Source organism: Psammomys obesus, unplaced genomic scaffold (assembly GCF_907164565.1).
Source record: "Psammomys obesus unplaced genomic scaffold, mPsaObe1.curated_primary_1811, whole genome shotgun sequence".
NCBI classification, from domain to species: Eukaryota; Metazoa; Chordata; class Mammalia; order Rodentia; family Muridae; genus Psammomys; species Psammomys obesus.
This window is the reverse complement of record NW_026596039.1, coordinates 21,146,633-21,170,324: the sequence shown is the minus strand read 5'-3', so window position 1 is coordinate 21,170,324 and position 23,692 is coordinate 21,146,633. Positions and strand designations below refer to the sequence as shown.

At 36.9% G+C, this 23,692-nt stretch overlaps 1 protein-coding gene across 3 annotated transcripts in view; it reads right to left on the bottom strand.

The window, feature by feature from the left end:
* Positions 1-23,692, bottom strand: part of Myo9a (myosin IXA) — a 196,257-nt gene that overhangs the window by 78,918 nt on the left and 93,647 nt on the right. For all 3 annotated transcript variants that reach the window (XM_055621828.1, XM_055621830.1, XM_055621829.1), the window contains 6 exons: positions 22,292-22,487; positions 17,604-17,723; positions 12,582-12,657; positions 10,030-10,176; positions 7,979-8,018; positions 384-506 (listed from right to left, as the gene is read on the bottom strand). In XM_055621828.1, coding sequence (XP_055477803.1) covers positions 384-506; positions 7,979-8,018; positions 10,030-10,176; positions 12,582-12,657; positions 17,604-17,723; positions 22,292-22,487 — 702 coding nt within the window. The remainder of the gene's footprint in view (positions 1-383; positions 507-7,978; positions 8,019-10,029; positions 10,177-12,581; positions 12,658-17,603; positions 17,724-22,291; positions 22,488-23,692) is intronic.

Genomic DNA, 23,692 nt, shown 5'->3' with positions numbered 1-23,692 from the left:
CTGCTGTCCACAAAGGCCCAAAGCCACAGAGTCCATGGAGATGGAGTTAGAAGTAATTGTTTGGCACCTGTTTGGTGTTAGGGACCCAACTTGAAACTTCTGCCAGCACATCTGCACTCTAAGCTGCTAAGCCATGTCTCCAGCACCTCTTAGTTACAGTTTCGAAAACTTCTGTTTATGTTTCTTTCCTTCTGTCTCCTGGCTTTGGGTTTAACGTATTCTTCAATTTCTATTTTACTAAAGAAAAACCTTTGATTCTTGGACATACAACCAGGCTCCTTTTCTAATAAAACACTCTTAGCTTCTTAGGCATATAAATCCTATCCCATCAATGATCTTGCAGTTCACAGATTTGATCTGGCATGAGTAGAATAGGTAATGACCTGAAACTGGGCGCTGATACTGGGCGGTTTCTTCTTCTTGTGCAAATGAAGAAGAGATTTGGTGATTCGATCCTGAAGAGTCAGTCTTGTCAGGTGCTTCAAAGAATTTACCTCCAGCAAGTGCTAAAGACAAAGGGAAAAACATTTTATATAAAATATCACCAACCTGTTTTCATTATTTCCAACTGTGACATATTTTTTTTCTATCAAAGTGAGTAGTCCTCTGTGTTGATTAATCATATCAGAGTGTGAGGCCTACCTCCCATCAACGGGATAAGGATAAAAGACAAACATATTTTGGCAAAAGTGTTGACTAGCTAAATTTCCATTCTAGCATGCCTTTTTTGCAAAAACAGAAATCACCTTGCGGATTTACTTTTACTTTGTGCAACACTGTGATTACTCACTTCCAAAACTATGTACACAAACATTTTATGTATGAATATGATCAAATGAAAAATCTGAGTTAATAGCCATTCTTCCCTATCCTTCCTCCAAAAGCTACAAAACTAAAAATTAAATTATATTTCCCAAACAACTGCATCTAGAATTCTGGAAATGGCTTAAATTTAACAGTCAAATGTTGTATGAAACTGGAAAGGAATAAATGAGGCAGAGGCTCTGACTATTAGTTCTGTTCTTTTGGCAAAATACTCAAAACAGCACTTTCAACTTTCTTTATTCCCAATCTCTAGGCATTAGAGTTTCTGAGTGTTCAGAGCCCGAGTAAAGGTCATCTGTCTTCTCACAATTACTACAGTATTTGTGAGAATAAACATGTTTATCTCTGTGATCCTTTTTTTTTTTTTTTTTATCTTTGGAGACAGGTCTCTCTGTGTAGCACTGGCTGCCCTAGAACTCACTCTGTAGACTAGGCTGGCCTCTGCCTCTGCCTCTCAAGTGCTGGGATTAAAGGCCTGTGCTACCATCACCTGGCTGTGATCCCCTCATTACATATTTGGTAGTGCTTATAAGCAGCAGGATGGCATCGGCAGGTTCCTTCTGACTGGTTATAACTGGAGCTCAAGCTGAGGTGATGTTTTACTCCTCTAGTCTTTAAGGATTAGTCATGTGCATAATTAGTTACATCTTTTTTACTTTAAAAATATCTCCAGTAATATTCTATTATTTTATTCAACTTACAACTTTTACCAAATAATTTCTCAACTCTCTCCAATTGAAGCCTGACATAAAATGTGACTAAATTCAATTAAATAACAGCACTACAGAAGAAATGAGAGATACACCTTTCCCTGGAGTCCTAGGCATGTGTATTAGCACTGATACTGGAATGGATACAAAAATTCTGGTACATTTACACAGTGGAATACTACTCAGCTATTAAAAACAAGGAAATCATGATATTTGCAGGCAAATGGTAAGAACTAGAAAAGATCATCCTGAGTGAGGTATCCCAGAAGCAGAAAGACACATAGGGTATATACTCACTTATAAGTGGATATTAGACATATAATATAGGATAAACATACTAAAATCTGTACACCTAAAGAAGCTAAGTAAGGAGGAGGAGCCTGGGTAAGATGTTCAATCCTCATTCATAAAGGAAAATGGGATGGATATCAGAAGAGGGAGAAAACAGGGAACAGCACAGGAGCCTACCACAGAGGGCCTCTGAAAGACTCTACCGAGCAGGTTATTAAAGCAGATGCTGAAAGTCATAGCCAAACTTTGGGCAGAGTGTGGGAATCTTATGAAAGAAGGGGGAGATAGAAAGACCTGGAGGGGACAGGGGCTCCACAAGGAGGGAAAAAAAAAAATGGGCACAAGGATCTTTCCTGAGACTGATACTCCAACCAAGGACCATGCATGGAGATAACCTAGAAGCCCTGCACAGATGTAGCCCATTGCAGCTCAGTCTCCAAGTGGGTTCCCTAGAAAGGGGCACAGGGGCAGTCTCTGACATGAACTCAGTGGCTGGCTCTTTGATCACCTTCCCTTGAAGGGGGAGCTGCGATGCAGCCAGTCCTGATGAGACCTGATAGGCTAGGGTCAGATGGAATGAGAAGAGGACCTCCCCTATCAGTGGGCTGGGGGAGGGGCATAGGTGGAGAAGAGGGAGGGAGGGCTGGAATGGGAGGTGATGAGGGAGGGGGCTACAGCTGAGATACAAAGTGAATAAATTGTAATAAATAAAAACAATTACAAGTTAAAAAAAAAATCACCCTAGTGGTAAGATTTTAAAGTTCTTATTGTAAATACTCCTTCTGCTGTTCCTCTTCATGTAACTAAGTACTGAAAGATAAAGCAATATGACTCCCTAATTAGCAACTTTTGTACTCTTTGTTACCCTGGCAACCTTAACCAAAATAATATTCAGTGCCAGTACAGCTCTGTTTTGAGCAGTGTAGGGACCACCCTGGTAAAGTAAGACACTGACTAGAGCTGACTAGACTCTAGCTCCTGAAGACACAGCCTAGCTAGAGCTATTTCAAACAACTTGTACCAGAAACTGTTTGCTATGGAAAATTTCAGTGAATTGTAGATGACCCTGCAATCATTTAAACCTAATCCAGAGAGAGAGCAATTTCTCTGGAAGCATAGCAGAGATTGTTCTGGCTGGTACTAAAGACAAAAGGTGGTGATAAAAGGTACTCATAAGCTTTCTTTGTATGGGTAGTATGCTGTGATTGGTCAATATATAAAAATACTTAATTTGCATATAAAGGAAAGCTGCCCAGGTGCTGGGTGTCACCATCTGATGGTGCCTCAGCTATTATTGAAATGCTGAGCCCACCCAACAAAACCTCTCTCAAGTGAGCTTTCCTTGTGGGTACTTTTGGTAGTAAGGGCTGAGCTGTTATATTAATAAAAAGAAGCAGAGAGAAGCATCTGTCTCAGGTCAAACTACAAAAGTAGCAAGGCAGCTGACTGCTTAATGGCTAAAGAAATAAAAGTCGAGAGGTTAGCAGCCAAGTAGGTAGGGGTTAGTGTAGCACCAAAGAGGCCACTTCTACCCTTTAATAGGGTAGCTACACTTCCACACTTTAATAGGAAAGGAACATAGGCAACAAAAATAGGACAGAGAGCTGATGCTGAAGGATAAACGAGTGTAGGGAGTCAAAGGAAGACCCTGGTTACTTGAGTTTCATAGATGTCAAAACTTTAGGACCAAGGGGTCCTAAGGCTGCTATAACACTGGCCTCTAACTATGCTAAGGTTAGACCCATGCAGGGTCTTAACACTAGTAGACCCCAATATCTGAAGCTTGCATGAGATCTGTAACACAAAAAGATGTGACCTGCTGATCCTCCTGCAATATGCCTACCACTGCTCACTGAAGATATATAAGGAGCCAAAGCCAGCACTTAAAGATTGACTCCTTGCCTACCCACAACTTGTATTTGGCTAGAGCAAGAGGACCAATGAGCTGGTGGGTCCTGAGTATAAAATTTGCCAGGGAAACAACACAATAAAAACCATTTGAGGTGTGAGAAATGAGAGAAAAGGAGGATGCCGAAGCAGAAATATACAACAGGGCATGTGGTGGTCTGAAGAAAATGCCTCCATATGCTATTATGTTCCAGTGTCTGTTGAAACTGTCTGGAAGGCTTCAGAGGTGTAGCATGTTAGAGAAGGTACGTCATGGGGGTAGGTGTGGTGGTTAAAAACCTCATTCCCATTTAGCTCTCGCTGGCTGTGGATCAAGATGTGAGCTCTTTAGCTCCATACTTGTCTGTCTGCTGTCAAGCTCCATGACATGACTGTCATGTGTTCTGCCCCTCTAAAAACATAATCCCCAAATAAACTCTTTCTTCTATGTATTACCCTGGTCATGGTGACTTATCACAGCACTACAAAAGTAGCAAGAAGAGCAATGCAAAGTCGCTGAAGAAATGCACCTCAAAAGAATAGGTCATGAAAGCCTATTCAAGTGGAAGTGACAATTCTGAATCATTAGAGAAAATAAAGAGAACCCCACAGCACTATTATTATAGGTATTATCTTGCAGATGGGTTAAACTGTAACCCATGCAAGCAGCCCCATTTCAGGCGGGTACTTCTCTGCATCAAACTAACCTGTTATCTAAAAGATATGTCATCTCAGATCTCTGCATGTGTATAAACTAAATGCTAAGTTTGGCACAATCCAAGGGGTCTGACAGAGGGCTCTTCAAATGACAAGGATTTAATTTACTCTGTAAAACTTATGACTTCCTAAGACATCTTCTAAGATGTCTTCCCTTTTTTTTTTTATTTGTACAAATTTCTTTTTAATTAAATTTTTATTTTTTTACATTAATTACATTTTATTTGCTTTGCATCCCAGCTGTAGCTCCCTCTCTCATTCCCTCCCAATCCCGCCCTCCCTCTCTCATTTCCTCCCATGCCCCTCTCCAAGTCCACGATAGGGGAGGTCCACCTCCCCTTTTATCCGACCCTAGCTCATCAGGTCTCATCATGACTGGCTGCAATGTCCTCCTCTGTGTCCTGGCAAGGCTGCTAACCCCTCAGGAGCCAGCCACTGAATTCATGTCAGAGACAGTCCCTGTTCCCCTTATTAAGGAACCCACTTGGACACTGGCTACATCTCTGCAGGGGTTCTAGGTTATATCCATGAGTGGTCCTTCGTTGGAGTATCAGTCTCAGAAAATACCTGAGCCCAAATATTTTGGTTCTGTTGCTCTCCTTGTGGAGCTATTGTCCTCTCCAGGTCTTTCTATCTCCCTCTTCTTTCATATGATTCCCTGCACTCTGCCCAAAGTTTGGTTATGAGTCTCAGCATCTGCTTTGATACACTGTTAGGTAGTCTTTCAGAGGCCCTCAGTGGTAGGCTCCTGTTCTGTTTCTTGTTTTCTCCTTCTTCCAGTAATAAAAACTTAGGTTGAGTGATCTGGCTTCAGGTGTGTATGACACAGTGGAGCTTGGATTGTAAAGCTAGTTTGGTGGTTCAGAGGGTTGAAAGAGCTTAAATTTTCTCTAACTAAATAGGCTTTTGAAAAATTACATTCACTGGCCTTACATAGAGACACAACAAGAACTTTAACCTGGTACACCTTAGATAGATACTTTAAGTTTTCTTTAAACAATCAGTGCCCTGTATCTGTACCTTTGTAAGTGTGGCATCTGGATTTATATTATGTGCTAGTACATAATGTCTTCCCTTCTTGAGCCATCCAGCATTCATTATTTTACATTATTTTGAGCCCAACTTTTTAAGATTCCACATATGAAACTCTGCACTATGTCTTCATCTGGTATTTTTCACTACACATAACCATCTTTAAGTTCAGTCCTACGGTTGCAAATCACAGAATTCCTTCTTAAAGATTGAGAAGAACCCACTATGGCTATAAACTACGTATCCTTTATCCCAACCCTCTGTTCACTGAGTAAGCCCTCAATTATTTCTTTATCTTGGTATTTTGCCTATTTTAAACACTGAACATTTTAATGCTGATCTCAGCTCTCATGGGATAATATATACCCAGAAGGACTACTGGCTTATATGCTATGTTTTTACTTTTTTAAAGGAATATCCATACTATTCTCAAATTATCTGTACTTACAATACCCATTTTTCCATGCCCCCACCCATACCGCCACAAATACTGAGTTGAACCAAGGGTCTCCCCTTCATGCTGGGCAAGCACTCTACCATTGATTGACCTATATTTCCAATCCAACTTTCATGTTTTTGATAATAGTTGTTCTAACCAGAAGTATGAACTGATATCTCATTGTGGGTTTTATTTGTACTACTCTGATGATCAGGGATGTCAAGCGTTTTAAAAATATGTGTCTGCTGGCCATTTGCATGTCTCCTTTGGAGAAAGTCTATCTGGGTTCTTTGACCTTTCCTTCTTGAGACAGGGTTTCTCTGTATAGTTCTGGCTGAAATGGAACTCACTCTGTAGGCCACGCTGGCCTCAAACTCTGAGAAATCACCTGTTTTGACAGCATTTCTAAGCTTGGAAAACAAACACAATAAAAAGTAGATCCTTTGCTTGCCTACCTAAAAGCTCCTCCCTGTGTGGTCTAGAGCAGTGGTTCTCAACCTTCCTAATGCTGTGTCCCTTTAATATAGTTCCCTATGTTGTGGTGACCCCCAACCATAACATTATTTTTGTTACTACTTCATAACTGTAACTTTCCTGCTATGAATAGTAATGGAAATATGTGATATGTAGGATAACTGAAATGTGAACCCCAAGGTTGAGATGCTCTGATCTAGAGACTCAGGAATTTGGAATCCTTCCAGAGGTAGGTAACTGAGAAGTACTTCCTTTAGGTGAATGCAGTAGAAGAGTGATATCCAATGTACAGATGACCTTGTTTCAGGGACATTCAACACCTGATTTTGTCTCAAGAACAATTAACGGGAAAGAGCCAGGACATGCACTCTTACGGTTCCCACGAGTTTACTGGTTCTACAATGCAGACTAGCTCTGAGATCAACCTAGCACAATCAACCCTATTTTTCAAAAGAACTTCTTTTTAATATAAAAAATTATATAAAATTCAGTGTCAGTGTTCATAAATGAATTTTATCAGCATGAGGACTTTACTTGTCCTTACTTCTTATTATCTAAAGTTGTGTTTCTACTACAACAGTAGACCTAAGTACTTAACAGCAGACTACTGACTCACAGAGATTGTTTAACTCTTCATAAAAACCCTGTGTAACATCTTTACTAGATGAGAATTACGTAATAACTAACTAGAAATGTTTTCATAATTCAGATTTTCACTTAAACCTGGCTGAAAGAAAAATGAAAAGCAGCAATTACTAAATAGAGCTTGCATATTCAGGAGGTTTTAAAAACACTAAAAAATGGTTATTTATCACCAGTAATTATTTAACTGAACTATTAGGCATATCCATTTCCTAACAGATTTTGTTATGTCTAAAATGGATTAAACTAAGTACATAGTCTCTATTTTGGACATAAATAAGATTTTTCTTATGTCTGATTTATAAACATTTGTGGGATAAATAATAAAAATAGTTAACATACAGGGAACTAATAAAGTTTTTTCCACAGTGAACAGAACAGGAGCCTACCATAGAGGGCCTCCCAGCAGGATATCAAAGCAGAGGCTGAGGCTCACAGCCAAACTTTGGGCAGAGTGTGGAGAATCTTGTGAAAGAAGGGGGAGATAGAAAGACCTGGAGGGGACAGGAGTTCACAAGGAAAGGAAAAAAAAAAAATTGGGGGACAGGAATCTTTCCTGAGACTGATACTCCAACCAAGGACCATGCATGGAGATAACCTAGAAGCCCTGCACAGATGTAGCCCATTGCAGCTCAGTCTCCAAGTGGGTTCCCTAGAAAGGGGCACAGAGACCGTCTCTGACATGAACTCAGTGGCTGGCTCTTTGATCACCTTCCCCTGAAGGGGGAGCAGCCTTACCAGGCCACAGAGGAAGATAGTCCTGATGAGACCTGATAGGCTAGGATCAGAAAGGAGGAGAGGAGGACCTCCCCTATTAGTGGACTGGGGGAGGGTGGAATTAGGAGGGGGCAAGGGAGGGGGCTACAGTTGGGATACAAAGTGAATAAATTGTAATTAATAAAAAAATTAATTAATTTAAAAAAGAGAACACACAGAGAGAAAATTTTTCCACAGTACTCACCTTTGGAAGAACAGGTTTTGATTTGAAATTTTTGTTTCTCCTATAAAGATAAAAACATTCATTAGAAGAAAAAAAAGCTTATAGTATAAATGAGAGATTAAAGAGCCTTCTTGGTGCAACTAAATTCCTCTATTGGGGAATGTGAGCCTTCTGTACAAAAACATTTTTTTCAGTTAGCACTGAAAAAAAGAGATTAAAAATAAGACCAAGATACATAAGAAATAACAGCACTGTAATTTGGATATAAGCAGAGTTGAGCCTGAAGATCAGTGACATGGGGCTGTACATTCAAAGCTTTTAAGTTTCACTTTTTGGTATGTAGTTAGGGTTCTATTTTCCAATACCTACCAAGATTTATTTCTACCATTAAAAGATTTAAGATATGTCTAAATTTTGTAAATAATTTAAAACATACATTTCAGCAAAACATAATCTTTCATTTTAAAAATTAAATTTTTTCTATTCATTTTTTTCCTACTCATAAACAAGATTAACTTTTATTATGGCTTCAGAAAAGAGCAAATACAGCTCAATGTTTAAAACACTGACTGAGAAGTTGTGAAGTCCTATCATGAATCTAAGATTTTCTACCTTCGCAACTATTACTTCTCTAAAGCTTGGTTTCACTATGATAGTCTATAAAGTGAAGATTAAGACCATGTGTTTCTTAGGATGTGTTGAGAGAATTAAGTGAGTTAGGACACATTTCCAAAGTAGAGGAAGACTCATATAAACTAAGCCTATTGGCAGTAAGCAATTACTTCAATAGAGATTCAAAACTCCAATTTAGGCATAAATCTAGTTTACGACACATTAAAAATAAATAGTGAGAAGTGCCTGAAATAATTAATGCTATCAACTAAAATTTACTTTAGTTTAATGGAGCACCGTGCAGAATTATCACCATGTCTACAGCAGCTCTTTCCTCAGGTAATGTCAGACGAGTTTTGGATGACACTAACATACTACCATGCACCATATGCGTGAGTTTTTCCTGTCCAAGTTTTGCTACCTCCAAAGAACAGTAATTGTAGCAAAGCCAGGAAATCATAAAAAGCTAGGTTTTGTCTTTCTCTAGAAGAAAATAACAATAATCATTCCCTGTAATTAATATTTACTCTTCTCTGGTTTTTGCTAGTGAATAGGGAAAACTAAAACAGGAAACAAAGCATTAGACTCCTATTTTTAAAAGCTAAATACATATCAATCTTTTTTTTCTTAATTTTTATTATTATTTATAATTTATTCACTTTGCATCCCAGTTGTAGCCCCCCTCATCTCCTCCCAGTCCCACCCTCCCTTCTCCTTCCTTCCTTATTCCCCTCCTCCAGTCCACTGATAGGGAAAGTCCTCCTCCCCTTCCATCTGACCCTACCCTATCAGATCTCATCAGGACTGCCTGGATCCTCTTCCTCTGTAGGCTGGCTAGGTCACCCCACCAGGGAGAAGTGCTCAAGAAGCAGGCAACCGAGTTCATGTCAGAGACTGTCTCTTCTCCTCTTGTTAGGGAGCCCACATGGAAACTGAGCTGTCTATGGGCTACATCTGAGCAGGTCTAGGTCCTCTCTATGTATGGTCTTTGGTTGACCATACATAGTCTCTTTAGTGCCCCTGGGCCCAGCTTTTTTGTTGTTGTTGGTCTCCTTGTGTGGCTCCTGTCCCCTCTGGGTCCTTTTATATCCCCCTTCTTCCATAAGACTCCCTACGCTCTGTCCAAAGTTTAGCTATGAGTCTCTGCATCTGCTTTGATCCCCTGCTGGTTGCAGTCTTTTAGAATTTCAATCTTTTTCAATCAAAAGTATAGCCATGAAACACTACTGTGTCTCTCATTATTTGGTCAGTAACAAAATTTAGTAAAATACCTCTTTTAAAAAGTCTACTAAGCTGGGGGCAGTGGCACATGCCTATAATCCCAGCACTCTGGAGGCAGAGGAAGGCGAATCTCTGTGAGTTCGAGGCCAGCCTGGTCTACAGAAGTCCAGGACAGCCAAGGGTACACAAAGAAACCCTGTTTCGGAAAAACCAAAAGTCTATTAATAATCAATACTGACGTGAGAATTCCGTGAGCTCTTTCCAGGAGTTTGCTGCTTGTCGAATTAGCAAATATTCCATCTTTATCAAGCAAGGAAGTGTTACTACTTGGTAGTCTGCTTTGGCGAATGCCAGTTCTGACATTCCAAGCAATATCAAATGTATCGCTGAAAAAAAAAAAAGCATAATTTACTTAAGTTAATTATACTATTATATTAAAACAAAATATAGTATATTATAAAATGGAACATTAAAAAGATTTTAATGCTAAGCAGCATAAAATGTTTATTACATGAATACCAATCAAGCGGGACTTCTCTGTCACTCAGAAAATTTTTTTACTGGATTCTGACACATTCATATACAAATGTACAGGTAGACAAATACATCATATAGGTAACATCATTAACATTGTTATGTGTAAGTTATATGTTTTAATATATAATAAAATCTGTGATGCCTTTCTTTTCTAGAACTTTCAAAAATCTTTATAGGGATTTATAATACCCACATGATTCTATGGAGTATCTATTTCTTCTTGAGACATCTTATTCATAAAAATAAATGCTACTGACACATCAACAAAAAATATTAAGCTGTTGCTACAGATTTGAGTGCTATTACCAACATCAGAGGCAGAGGAATGAACGAACAATTACCAGTGATTATAGCATAATATTTAGTTAAGGGCTTCCCAGGTAAAGATAGCATATTTAAACATCTTTAGAGGCCATTAAAAAATACAAATTATATTTTACAGGAATTCACTTAAGAACAAAGAGAATAAACTGAGAACAGTGATGTATCTTTACAATATGGGTGACACATTAATTTCTCAGGCTTTGTTCATTCTTTATGTGAACAAGAGGTGAAAGAGAAAGTCTGTAATCCGAACAAAGGAATGCACAGGTGAAGAGAGTAATATTATGCACAGACGTTAAGGGCAATATTTAAAATAGCGGTACTGAGTCTTTTTATCCAGCTTCTCTAAGAATGACAACAGCTGAGAATATATAAGCCAAGTAGTCAGATGGAATAAATTGTGGGAGAGAATTTAGCTAACTAAAAGGGAAATACTGATCAGTTTCAGGCAATGACCTCACACACCCAAACTGATACTGCTGTTCAATCTTAAACATGAATTGTTGACCAATACTCACTAGACATCCAAGGAAAGCACCTAGCATGAAAAAGAAACCAACATGGAAAAGTGGAATTGTCACAAAGGCACAGGAACCAGAAAAGTGCTTTGTTTGTTTGGTTGGTTTTTTTGAAGCAAGGTTTCTCTGTGTAATAACTCTGGCTCTCCTGGAACTCAGACTGTTGACCAGGCTGGCCTCAGACTCACAGAACTCCACCAGCCTCTGCCTCCCATGTGCTGGGATTACAGGCGTGGGCCACCATGCATGGCAACCATAAAGATTTTAATGAAGATCCAGACATAGTTGTAAGCCTCTATAAATCCCAACATTTGAAAAGCTTATGCAGGAGTATTGCCTAAATGCAATGCCAGTACGGACTACATAGCAAGTACTAGTATAACCAGAATCACATGGTAAGATCCTACCTCAAACAAAATAAAAGAGTGACAAAAAAAAAAAAAAAAGAAAAACTAACTAACAACATAAAGTGAAGAAGCCTAAATAAGAAACAAGTTTAAAAGCATTTAAGAAAATACAAGCAAACAGAAAGAGAAAAACAAACCAAATCAAAAAAAGAACAGATGACACGTGCAAAGGGTGACCTGATTTCTATTTACTACATTATACCAACCAAAACTACATACCAACCAAAAACATAAAGATTAGAAATCATACTCTCACACACAATACATACTCACTCAGAAAGCATGACCTATTCAGGAAAAATAACAGCCACAACAACAACAACAAAAAGAAAAAAGAAAAAGAAAGAAAAAGAAAAGACAAATAGCTCAGCAGAATGCAGCTCTTGCTGTCAAGCCTGAGAAGATCAGTCTGATATCTGGATCCCCCTCGAGGAAGGAGAGGACCTGGTCCCTCAAGTTCTTCTCTGACATTCTCCCACCTCAACAAATACAAAACAATAAATAAATTTAAAATTTTAAAAACAAATCAATCTGAGGACAGGGGAGAAAACTCGGTGCTTTACAGACTTGCTGCACAAGCCTGAGGATCTGAGTCAATCCCACAACTAATGTAAAAAGCTGGACGCCAAAACAGGAATCCCAGTACTCCTACTCTAAGACACAGGCAGAGGCAGGACAATCTCCAGAAGCTTGTGAGCCAACTCGCCTGACATCTACAGTAGTGACCTCAAACAAGGCCAAGCACAGGGGCTACCATCCAAGGCTGTCTTCTGACCACCACACATAGTATACACTCACCTTCACACACATAAACATGCCCACAAAACATTTTCACAAATACACAAAACATTAGTCTGAGTAAGTGTGGTAGCACACGCCTATAATCCCAGGCTGGGGCAGGAAAATCACAAGATGAAGTGCTGCCAGGCTATATAACAATGTCCAAAATCATCACTGAGATACTTATTCATCTCATATTTCCTTGTAAACATATACCAAACTTACTGTTGATTTTTTTCATTTAGAGTATTCATGCCCTGAAGATCAGAAAGAGGTGTTCTTGGGTTTTTTCGGGTTATACCTAACAAAAGAAAAAAAAAGGTAGAAAACCTCAACAAATTAGTGCACCTTCAAAATACTAAAAAATAAAATAAAATTCTAAAGAAAAAAATAAACTTAGTTTAAGCACTTCATAAATATCAGATACTAAGTAAAACATTAACATTACTAAGTATAAAATAAGCAGGCTAAAGACTAAATACATATAAAATGCATGTGTTCTGATGCACAGAACACTTTTAACATGATCCCTTTGTATCACTTTTTGGCAACAAATATACTGTGATTATGTAGCACATACTTTAGAGATCTATCGATCCTACACATAACACTGAAAATCAAAGACTGTCTACTTACAGATCATGAATATTTGCAAACAGAAGTTTCTTATAGGCTCAGTAAATACAAGGCCATCAATTTCATATGTATACATATACAAACATTTCAGATACATTGGAAAGAAAGAAATCATGCATCTTTACAAAAGACTTTTATGAAAAATGACAAAACCATACAGAGAAAATCCTAAAGACTCTAAAAAAAAATCTGTTAAAGCTAATACATTCAGCAAAAATACAGGAAATTAAATTGATATGTAGAAATAACTCCATTTCTGTACAAATATAGTAAATGATCAAAGACTAGTAATTACATTCATAAAATCATAATAATGTAAATATAACAGAATAAATAAAGATGTCTACACTAAAAATTATAAAATATCACTAAAAAAAATCAAGGGTCAAATCAACTGAATGATATCCATTCTCATGATTAGAAAATGTATTTTCAAGATAATAAAATGTTCCTCAAATTATTCTACAGGTACAAACCTATGTATTATATTTCACTTGTAAGTACATTACTGTATATCAGAATTAAAAAACCATTAAATATGCTGTTTCCTATGCTGTGGTATGATTTTTGTTCTCTTACTATTATTTGAAAATTATTAAGTTTTCAATTCAGAGAAATCTTAACTTATCCATTTCCTTTACTTTTAGTTCATGCCTATATATACTTACAAAAAAAAAAAATCTTTGCCTGCTTTTTTTTTTTCCATCAAGTTTTCTTAAAAACTTAATGGCTTTGAACTCTAAATCAGCATGACTCATTTCAAGGTCACTTTTCATAACATTAGAGTTCTCTTTTAACCAATGAATACCAAGTTATTCAATGTCATTAGTTTGATTCCAGAGCGTATGATATACACGATCCGTTTCTAGACTTCTAATCTGGTTCACAGATTTCCTTCCCTCTCTCCCCTGCCCCCTTCTCTCCACTCCCTCCCTGTGTGCAGCACTGTGCATTGAGCCAGGGCTTTGTGCGTGTTACACAGGGTCCGACTACTCAGCCACCGACGTGCGGCCACTGCCCCACTCCCCGCCCTCCTCAACATACACACAGTTGTTTTTTTCTTCTTCCCTTCGGAGAAAAGTTCTCCCTAAGCTACTCAGGCTGGCCTGTACAATCCTCCTGTGCCAGTCTCCTCAGGAAGATGAGATTTTTTAAGTCTGCTACCAGGCCTATCTATCTTAGTTTCCAAAAGCTGAGAATTAGAAGTTGCTTATCTAGGTAGTTTTAAGTCAGGGTCTAATTAGGTTTTACTCAAGCTGCCAAGCAAGACTGCAGTCATCTTGGGACAAGAATGAAGGATGTTTCGACTCTCAGGTCACCCCAACAAGTTGGTGAGGAAGCCCAGCTCCTTATTGCCTGTTGGCTGAAGACTCTGTTAGAACTCTGAATGGAGCTGCTCACAGAGGCTTCTCTTGCAGCGATGTAAAAGCTGACAAATACCAAAGACTGGAGTAGTAATCTTTTCTAATAATATCAGAAGTGACACACCTGCCATGTACTTTTTTCACATGGACATACTCTTGTAAACGTGAGAGTAGACTAGCTGCCTCAAATACTACAATGACATTTATAAACTTCACTGTCCTAGTATTTAGGGTTAAAAATATAATTTTATATATTTATTAAGTATCCTAAAAGATTGTTAATTTCACGTTTTAGTTCTAAAACAATTTTTTAGATTTTTAAATTTATGTATTTATTACAATTTATTCACTTTTTATCCCCACTGCAGCCCCCTCCCTCCTCTCCTCCCAGACCAAACCAACCCCTTCTCCTCCTCCTATGCCCTTTCCCTAGTCCCCTAATAGGGGAGGACCTCCTCCCTTTCTATCTGACCCTAGCTTATCAGATGTCATCAAGGCTGGCTGCATAATCTTCCTCTGTGGCCTGGCAATGCTGCACCCCATAGGGTGATCAAAAAGCCAGCCTCTGAGTTCATGTCAGCGACAGCCCCTATACCCCTTACTAGAAAACCTGCTTGGAAACTGAGCAGCCTATGGGCTTCCTTTGAACAGGGGGTGTAGGTCCTCCCCATGGATGGTTCTTAGTTGGAGTATCAGTCTCTGCAGGCCTCCTGGGCCCAGGTATTTTGACTCTGTTGTTCTTCTTGTGGAGTTTCTGTGCCCTCCCAGTCTATCTCCCTTTTCTTCCATAAGGATTCCAGTAGATTTTTACCTTTACCTTTTTACCTATAGTCATGTTAACTAATTCTTCCCTTTCAAATACCTTTTATAGCTCTTTGTTATTGTACTACTCTGTCTGTGACCCTGATCTGAAGTGGCTATATGAAATGTCTTTACTTCTAAGTATTTGGAGAAAGACTAAGCTAAGAGTTTTCACACAAACCCTTTATAAACTGGGACCCTTAACTGCCAAGTTTTAAAAGAAATGGGTGCAGAATCATGACAACCTTTTCTTCATCTACTGAGATGATCACATACTTTTTCTTTTATAGATGGTTAACACAGTGAGTTAACATCTCTTGGATTTTGACTGTCCACCTAAACCGCTGCATTAGGAGTTTGGTTCTCAGTTTGTAATGAGGTAGTGCAATTTTTTGAAGTAGTGGGGCTGGTAGTAGGTATTTGGATCATTAATAGTACATGCACAAAGGTGATTCTGGGACTCCAGCCTCTTCCTTCCTAGCTTTGAAGTGAGCTTTATTCTGCTACATACTCATCTTATAATACGCTGACTTATCTAAAGCAACAGTATAAACATTACAGACTTGCTTTCTATATCACTTCTTTTTAGCACTCAAAATTATTTGCTTTCTTTTCCTTTTTAAAGGTCTAATTATGTTGTTTTTCCTAAATTCTTAAAGTGAAAGCTTAAATTGTTATTTTAGTGCATTATTTCTCTTTTCAATTTATTCATTTTATATCCTGATGTAGGCCTCTCAATCATCTCATCCTGGTTCTACCCTTCCTCCCTCTTCACCCCTATTCCCTTCCCCAAGTACACTGCCCATCTGACTCTAGGTTATCAGCATTATTTCTTAATGTAAGAATTTTTAAGGGATGGAGAAATGGCTCAGGGGTTAAAAGCACTTACTGCTTGTCCAAACGACTGAGTTTAATTCCTGCGCATGTGTGCACGCGCCCATACACACACACACACACACACACACACACACACACACACACAATGTAAATATAAATAAAAATTTAAAAAATAATTAAAAGCTACATTTTTTTTCCCTTTTAAACACTAACGATGCATTCTGCACATGTAATGTGCCACCATTATGTAACAGTAGTACCAAAATACTTTAAAGCTGCACCTGCATGTAACTGCAGTGGGAAATGGAATACATGCATAAAATAAATATTCAGAAATTAGGAAACTGCCAATGCATAATTTCATGCAGCCTATGCTGTAACCCATAAGCTACAAAATGATCCAGTCTACAGTGCAACTACTTTAGAATTAAATAAAGTTCATTTAAGCTGTCCTCAAAAGATTTGTAGACTGTTTTGAAAGACTGAGAATACCAAAATGAACAGTTAGAATGAGTGCTATGTATCTTTAGAAATAACAGCAATGATTAATGATAAATTCTAAAGATACCTTTTTTAAATTACTTACCTTTATTCCTACTACAATAAAAAATTATGTATTTTCTCAAAATACATTTTCATTATATATTTTCTTACAGCAATACAGTGAAAAAGAACTCACTGCCATTTATTTTTAGCACTTCTACTTAAATTGTTCTTTTATTAAGTAAAATGTTACGGGATTTCAACTAGAAAACTCTAGTCAAAGTAGTAACCAAAACATGCGGCAATTTATTAAATGCACAAAGCAGATTTTGAGTAAATTTGGTCCACTATAAACAAATAATTTAGTTTTCTGAAGAACTCACTTATTATCACAATAGGAGCAAGGACAATTATTAGAACCACACAGCAGATAAAAGGACCTATTTTCATGCAAACTAACAAAGAGCTAAGAAAGAAATGGAGACCAAGTGCATCTTTTATATCACTTTAAATAATAAACAGATATGTATTCTGATTCTGTTACTCTTTATGCTGAAATAATGATACAGTTATTTCTCTCAGACATAAAAAGTCTGAGCCAATGGCTAAATCAACTTAAATGGGCCCCATAGAGACTCACAAGTACAACATTTGCTGATGCAGGACTCAAACATAAGCAAGTACAAAAGTTATCCAGATAATGAGGAAACTATTAGGGAGTGCTGATTATCATGATCATTTTATGAGTTTTATATATATGTAAGATGTACCAAATTGTTCTCTTTTATTGTACTTTACATTTCAATAAAACGTTCAAAAAGCAAGTAGGAGAAAAAGTACTGTTCACTTTTATGAAATGAATCAGATGCTTCCAAGATTAAAATGAAAAACCAATTCAGTGATGCAACCTAGATAATCAATAATGTGGTGATCATAGCAAACAGGACAGTCAGCCACATTAAAGAACAGGTATGGCAGCAATTTCAAAAGGAAGTACTAGATTCTGAATAAAGGGTTGTGAAGCTCATGTTGCCTATGCAACTTCCATGCTACCCGGATGAATGCTCTTGATTTCCATTTTGAAACGGATGTGACACACAGTGTTGATGAGGATTTGCAGCCTTACTGTACTTCTCTTCCTTGCATCTCTGCAGAATCTCTAAGCTCCTCTGGTGGACTGGGTGTTGCAGAAAGCTAATACTATCCATACTTTTCAAAATTGCACATGGCGTTGTATCATCATGTCCTTAAGAAGCAAAACAAAACCAAAAACAGAAAAAAGAAAAAGACATTATGTAAGCCAAACCAGTAAGAGAAACAAACACAATGCTGCCAACTATCTCATTATATTTTAAAATATCAAATAATGTGAATGATTTTTCTCCAACTAACAAATCATGGAAAAAACAAATAATCTTTTCAGATATAAAAAATGTCTATGTTATTATTAATCGAAGTATTCTGAGCCAAATGCCACAAGAAAAATTCTAGATTAAAGTATAAGGAACAGTTCAAACAAGTTGTTTACTTGGTTGTTCTTCAAAAGTTATTCATTTCTGAAATATCTTTTGCACACAGTTGGCAACATTGATAGAAATTAATTGATAGAAAATAATTTCTGACAGAAACTATACCCAAACCAATTACCAAAAAATTTAACATTTTTTTTCCAACTCTGGAAATGAACCACACTCCTAAGTCGTCTGTCAAATGTGTGAGAAGTGTAAGTAGTAAATCAGCAGAGCAGGGACCTGAGCAGCTGGAACATCTATACCTCACCACCGAAAAAGAGAAAAGTGTATTTATTACTAGCAGGAAAGAGAAGAGCTACAAGACCAAAGCCCCAAATAGGTGTTAACCAAGTGAATCATTATTGCCTTGCAATAAGGCAAGGGGCAAGGGCAGCTTCAATACCATAAATATCAGCAAGAAACTTATTTAATGTAGAATACAGAGTTTCCATATTTCAGAAAAAATGGCTCTGAGTGACATTCCCTTAGATATCACCTACTGAGTTAGGGAGTGATGGTTACATTTAACAATTATGCCTCCAAAAATAAAAACCGAATAACTGAGAAACAAAGTAAGTGACATGAATTGAAGGGCCATTAGTATAATTTATTATAGAATTAGGAATGAGTATCAATGTCATAAATTACAAACAGTTCTCAATATAGTTATTTTAAAGCTCAAAGAAAGACTAATTTAAAAAACCCTTGTAGAGTATTCTTTTCATTTCAAAGAAATACCCTCAGCTAGATTCTAGGTTCAGAAAATGCTATCTACTCTTATCAGAAAAAACATAATCTTGTTAATCATCAGATAGTACATAAAAACAGCAGGCTTTTTTAAATGATGAAATCTACTTGAAGAATTTTATCAAACTGATAAAAAAATAAAATGTTACATTAAAAACATTATCAAAGAAAATATAATCTTTTTATTAAATATATAAAAGTAGCAGACTTTTAAAAGATAAAATCCATTTCAAACATTTTAACAAACTGATAATAAAAAGTAAATGTTTTTAAAATGGTTCATTTACCCAAGATAAGAATCAGGAATTGGAAAAATTTTAAATTTTTATAAAAAGACAGCTTGCCATCACTTCATTGTCACAAAATTCTTTAGTAGAAAATACTTAATTTCCATTATTACCAGTAATTACCCTTGATGGCTAAGTATTAGACTAGCCTGCACATGGATTGACAGTCAAGTAAAGTGGACAAGTTTGGGGAGAAAAGAGGACGCTGTATGAACAATACTCAACCAGTAGATAATTTGATAATTTATTAAAAATACTTCAAAAAGATGTAAAACTTACTTTCTGTTCGAAAAAAGTTATTAAAATGCACTGAATTACTGTGTAGGATTTTAAGAAGTTGTTAAATATTACTTTACCCATTGTGTTCCATTTTCCATTTGATCTAATATTTTATACCATTGTCGCTGTAGTATTTCCCACTTGATCTAATATAGCAGTGTCACTGAGGTATTTCATATTTGATCTAATATACTAGCATTACTGGGATATTTTTGTAATCTTGTAGCTTTGAGATTCAATGTCACATCAAGTGTAAGGTTTTTAAATAACCTGTGTCCTATTTCTTTCATTCTACTTGCTATACCTTTTACAAACATTTTTAACTGCTTTAAACATTATTTTCCAGACTGTAACACAATTTCTATACCTTAAAATTATGTAATACAATTTCTATACCTTAAAATTGTAAGAATTCCCTTTCATATTTCCTATGGGGATATATGTGGTGGTTTGAATAGGAATGGTCCCTATGGACTCATGTTTGAATCCTTGAATTAAGGAATAGGGCTGCTTGAAAGGGATTAGGAGGTGTGGCCTTGTAAGAGTACATGTGACCTTGTTGGAGGAAATATGTTGCTCAGGGGAGGGGCACTTTGGGGTTTCAAATGCTCAAACCAGGCCTCATGTTTCTTTCTTTCAGCTACTTTCCCAGCACCATATTGGCCTGATTACTGCCATTCTTCTGGCCATGACAGAAATGAACTAAGTCTCTGAAACTGTAAGCCAACCCCAATGAAATGTTTTCCTTTCTAAAAGCTACAGTGGTCATAGAACCTTAACTGACACAGTGGGAAAGTCTGCTAATAAAGGCACTTAGGATTTATTTCCTAAGACTATCTGTTGCTTTAGTATTGGGGTTTTTTGGTTTTGTTTTATCTTTGAGACAGGGTCTCTCCAGACAACTACCTTGTGGTCCTGGAACTGACTATGTAGACCAAGCTCGCCTGGACATCTTCTGGCCTCTGACTCTTAAGTGCTGGGAGTAAAGGCATGCATCACCACACCTGGCTATCTCTAGGAATACACTTAACCACTATGTCTGAAAGACATTTTACATTTGATGAGGGTAGAATTATTCATTATACTTTTTTCTTCAACATTTTAAATATGTAATATTCTACTCCCTTCTACTCCAGTGACATCTGATGAGAAATCATCTGTTCGGTCTATGTCCTTTTACATGACAAAGCCCTACCACTTGCTCTTCATAGTCTCTTCTATTTTAAGTTCTTATTACATTTATTCATGGAGTGCGGGATGTACACTTGCCATGGCCTGTGGAGGTCAGAGGACAACTTGCAGGAGTTAGTCCTTTCCTTTCTATAGGTCAAAGAGACCGAATTCAATCATCAGCCTTGGCAGCAAGTGCCATTACCTGTCTGTTAAGCCATCTGGCCAGCCCATTTCTAGGTGGTTTATGACATACCTATGTTTGGATCTCTTTGAATCTATCTTCCTTGTCATTACTGATGACCTAGCATGTACGGATTAGTATTTGTCAAATATAAAAAAAAATTTATAGCTATGATTCTTTCAAATATTGTTTCTGACTTCTTTTCTTTTAAACAACCAGATGTTGATACATTTGATGTTGTCCAATAGGTCTATTTAGATTTGTAGATTTTTAGTTCACCTCTTTTTCTTCTTATTCTTCAAACTAAGTATCTCAAAAAAGAAATTTTTTTCCTTAAAGCTTTTTTTTTTAATCAACCTCTTAAAGTCACTTAGGAGAGGAAAAGCAGATCTGAAGTAGTTCTTTTAGTTCTCCAACAAATTTCAATTATCCATATTTACAAGAAGTAGTTAACATATCTCATAATATAAAATAAAAAATGAAGTTTAAAAGCTGACTTAAAAGCTTGTTTACTCCAATATATTTAAGTAAGTTTGGGAATCACATAAGAACAAGAAAGCACTTTTACAATTCGACTGAAAGGCATGTCCCATCTACATATAAATCAGAAAATTCTAACTAGGCAGCAATGGTCTAAGACTACAGTTACAGCAAGTACTACAGCACATTCCAAATGCCCACAAGTGCCTATGAAATTGACCCCAGATAAAATACAAAATGAAATGTCTTATGGCTTAAAAAGGTAGTACCCGGGAAAAAAAAAATCATTTCTAAATTTCAAACTAAAAACTCAATAAACTGAGAGATGGTTAACTGGTTAACAAAAAAGAAAAAGTTAATGAACAAATGCAGTATTAATTATTTAATAAGAAAGAAAAAGTGCTCTAACTTATAAAATTGGTCAACAGATAAGGTGACACTGGGGTAGGAGACTCTACTAGATTACACTGTATGACCAAACTTTTGTTTCTTAATTTGCTTTTCATATTGAATTATAATTGAATTTGTATAAAAAAATACAGATGAACAAAGGAGAGAAAACATTAAAACTAAAGATTGTCAACTTGCATTTTTGTTCATACTACAGCATGCCTTATGCTCATTAAGGTTGTTGGAATGAGAGCGGCCCCTATTGGCTCATTAGTTTGAAGGCTTGGTCTGTAGTTGGTGGAATTGTTTGAGAAGAATTAAGAGGTATGGCCTGTCAGAGGAAGTGTCACTGGGGCTGGGCTTTTGAGGTTTGAAAAACCCTTGCCAAGCCTAGTTTCACTCTCTCTGCCTATACCTTTCTGATCAAATGTGAGCTCTCATATTCTGCTCTGAGCACTATGCTTGCCTGCACCACATGGCCATGGATTGGCCTTCCAAAACTATAAACAAACTCCCATTTAAATGTTGCCATTTATAACTAGGCTTGGTCATGGTGTTCCATCACACAATAGTAACTCTAAGACACTCTTTATTCCTACCAATATCTATTAAAGAAAATATAGCAGCAACATATGCCCCCATATATATAGAAATATACATTTTGTCACTTAAAGGTCTATGTGATTTATCAGCTATGAAACATGACTTCAGAGTATGGAAAAATAAAAATAATTATTATGGCAGAATACTAGCAAGAACGGCTTACCACTTTTTCTCTGAATGTGTCTTTTCCCAGCTTCCCTAAAAGCAACCATGGCTCTGAAAAAAGCTCGTAGAACTGCCCATCGGAAAACAGCTACAGGATCAATTCCCGTCATCCCGGAAACAAAGGCATTCCTGCTACTTCTCAGAAGAGCCACAATGTCTGGACGCATATGATCTGTATTTTTTTCCCGAAAATCCTATGAAAAAAGTACCAATGTTATTTTTAAAAAGACTGTTAAAATAAAAAAGATAACAGGTTTGCATGGTGGGTGAACAGAGATTACAGAACTGAATTCTATTCTCAGTAGCTATCTGAGCCAGGCATCTTCTAAAAGGTGCCAGCTAATTTTGAAACTACTGAATTAAATACTCTATAATTGTTATGGATTATTAGACAGCCAATTTGGAGAAGTACTAGATAAAATGATAAAATAGCTAGAAAACTAAAAAAAGCTAGCATTGTGGGCAGGTTAGAAGAAAGCAGTAAAGCCAGGGGCAGAATGGATGGGCAAAAGGTCCGAGGGATGGGACAATAGACAAATAGCATACTTAAAAGTCTATAAAGCACAGCTTGGTTTTATTTTGTTTCATTCAATGATAAAAGAATTGGAAAAGTAATGGTAGCAGCCAGTCGGTGTTTTATAAACACCTGAGGCTGCACAGAGAATGAATAACAGAGAAGAATAAAGTACCTGTTATTTTTGATACCTATAACTTATATACTTTTTGCTACTCTTCTAATACACTTTGTTTTGTATTATTATGTATAAAATGGACCTGGCATTAGACTTTGTTGATTTCATTTCAATTTTTGTGGGGTTTGTTTTGAGACAGGCTATCATTAAATTGCCCTGGCTGTCCTAGAATTCATTAGGTGGATCAGTCTGACCTTGAACTCATAGAGATCCCATCACCTCTGCCTGGGATGAAAGGTATCTGCCACCATTCCCAGCTTTACTGATTTCCTTATGGTTCTTTTTATGTGTTCATTTATCTTTATCACGTCTTTCTCATTCACTTAGGCTCAATGTGCTCTTTTCCAAATTTCTTAAGATAAAACCTGATATAATTACTTTTTAACTTTTCATACTAATTTCAAATGTCACGCATTTGTTTTAAATGATTTAACTGGATTCTACAATCTTTAAAATAACACATTTCTAACTATTCAGTTGAAAATATGTCTTCTTAGTGCAGCAAGTACTTTCAGTTGTGACTTTCAGGACTGACTCACCAACTAGTTAGAAGAGTTTTGCTTAATGTTTAAGTACTCAGTAACTCCCTAAAGTCACCTTATGACATGCAACTGGGACAACTGTCTTCAAAGGGCTTCCCAAGTTTTCTCTTTGACATTTTTTTGTTTGTACCCTGTGGTACAACAAAGGATTTATCTACAACTACT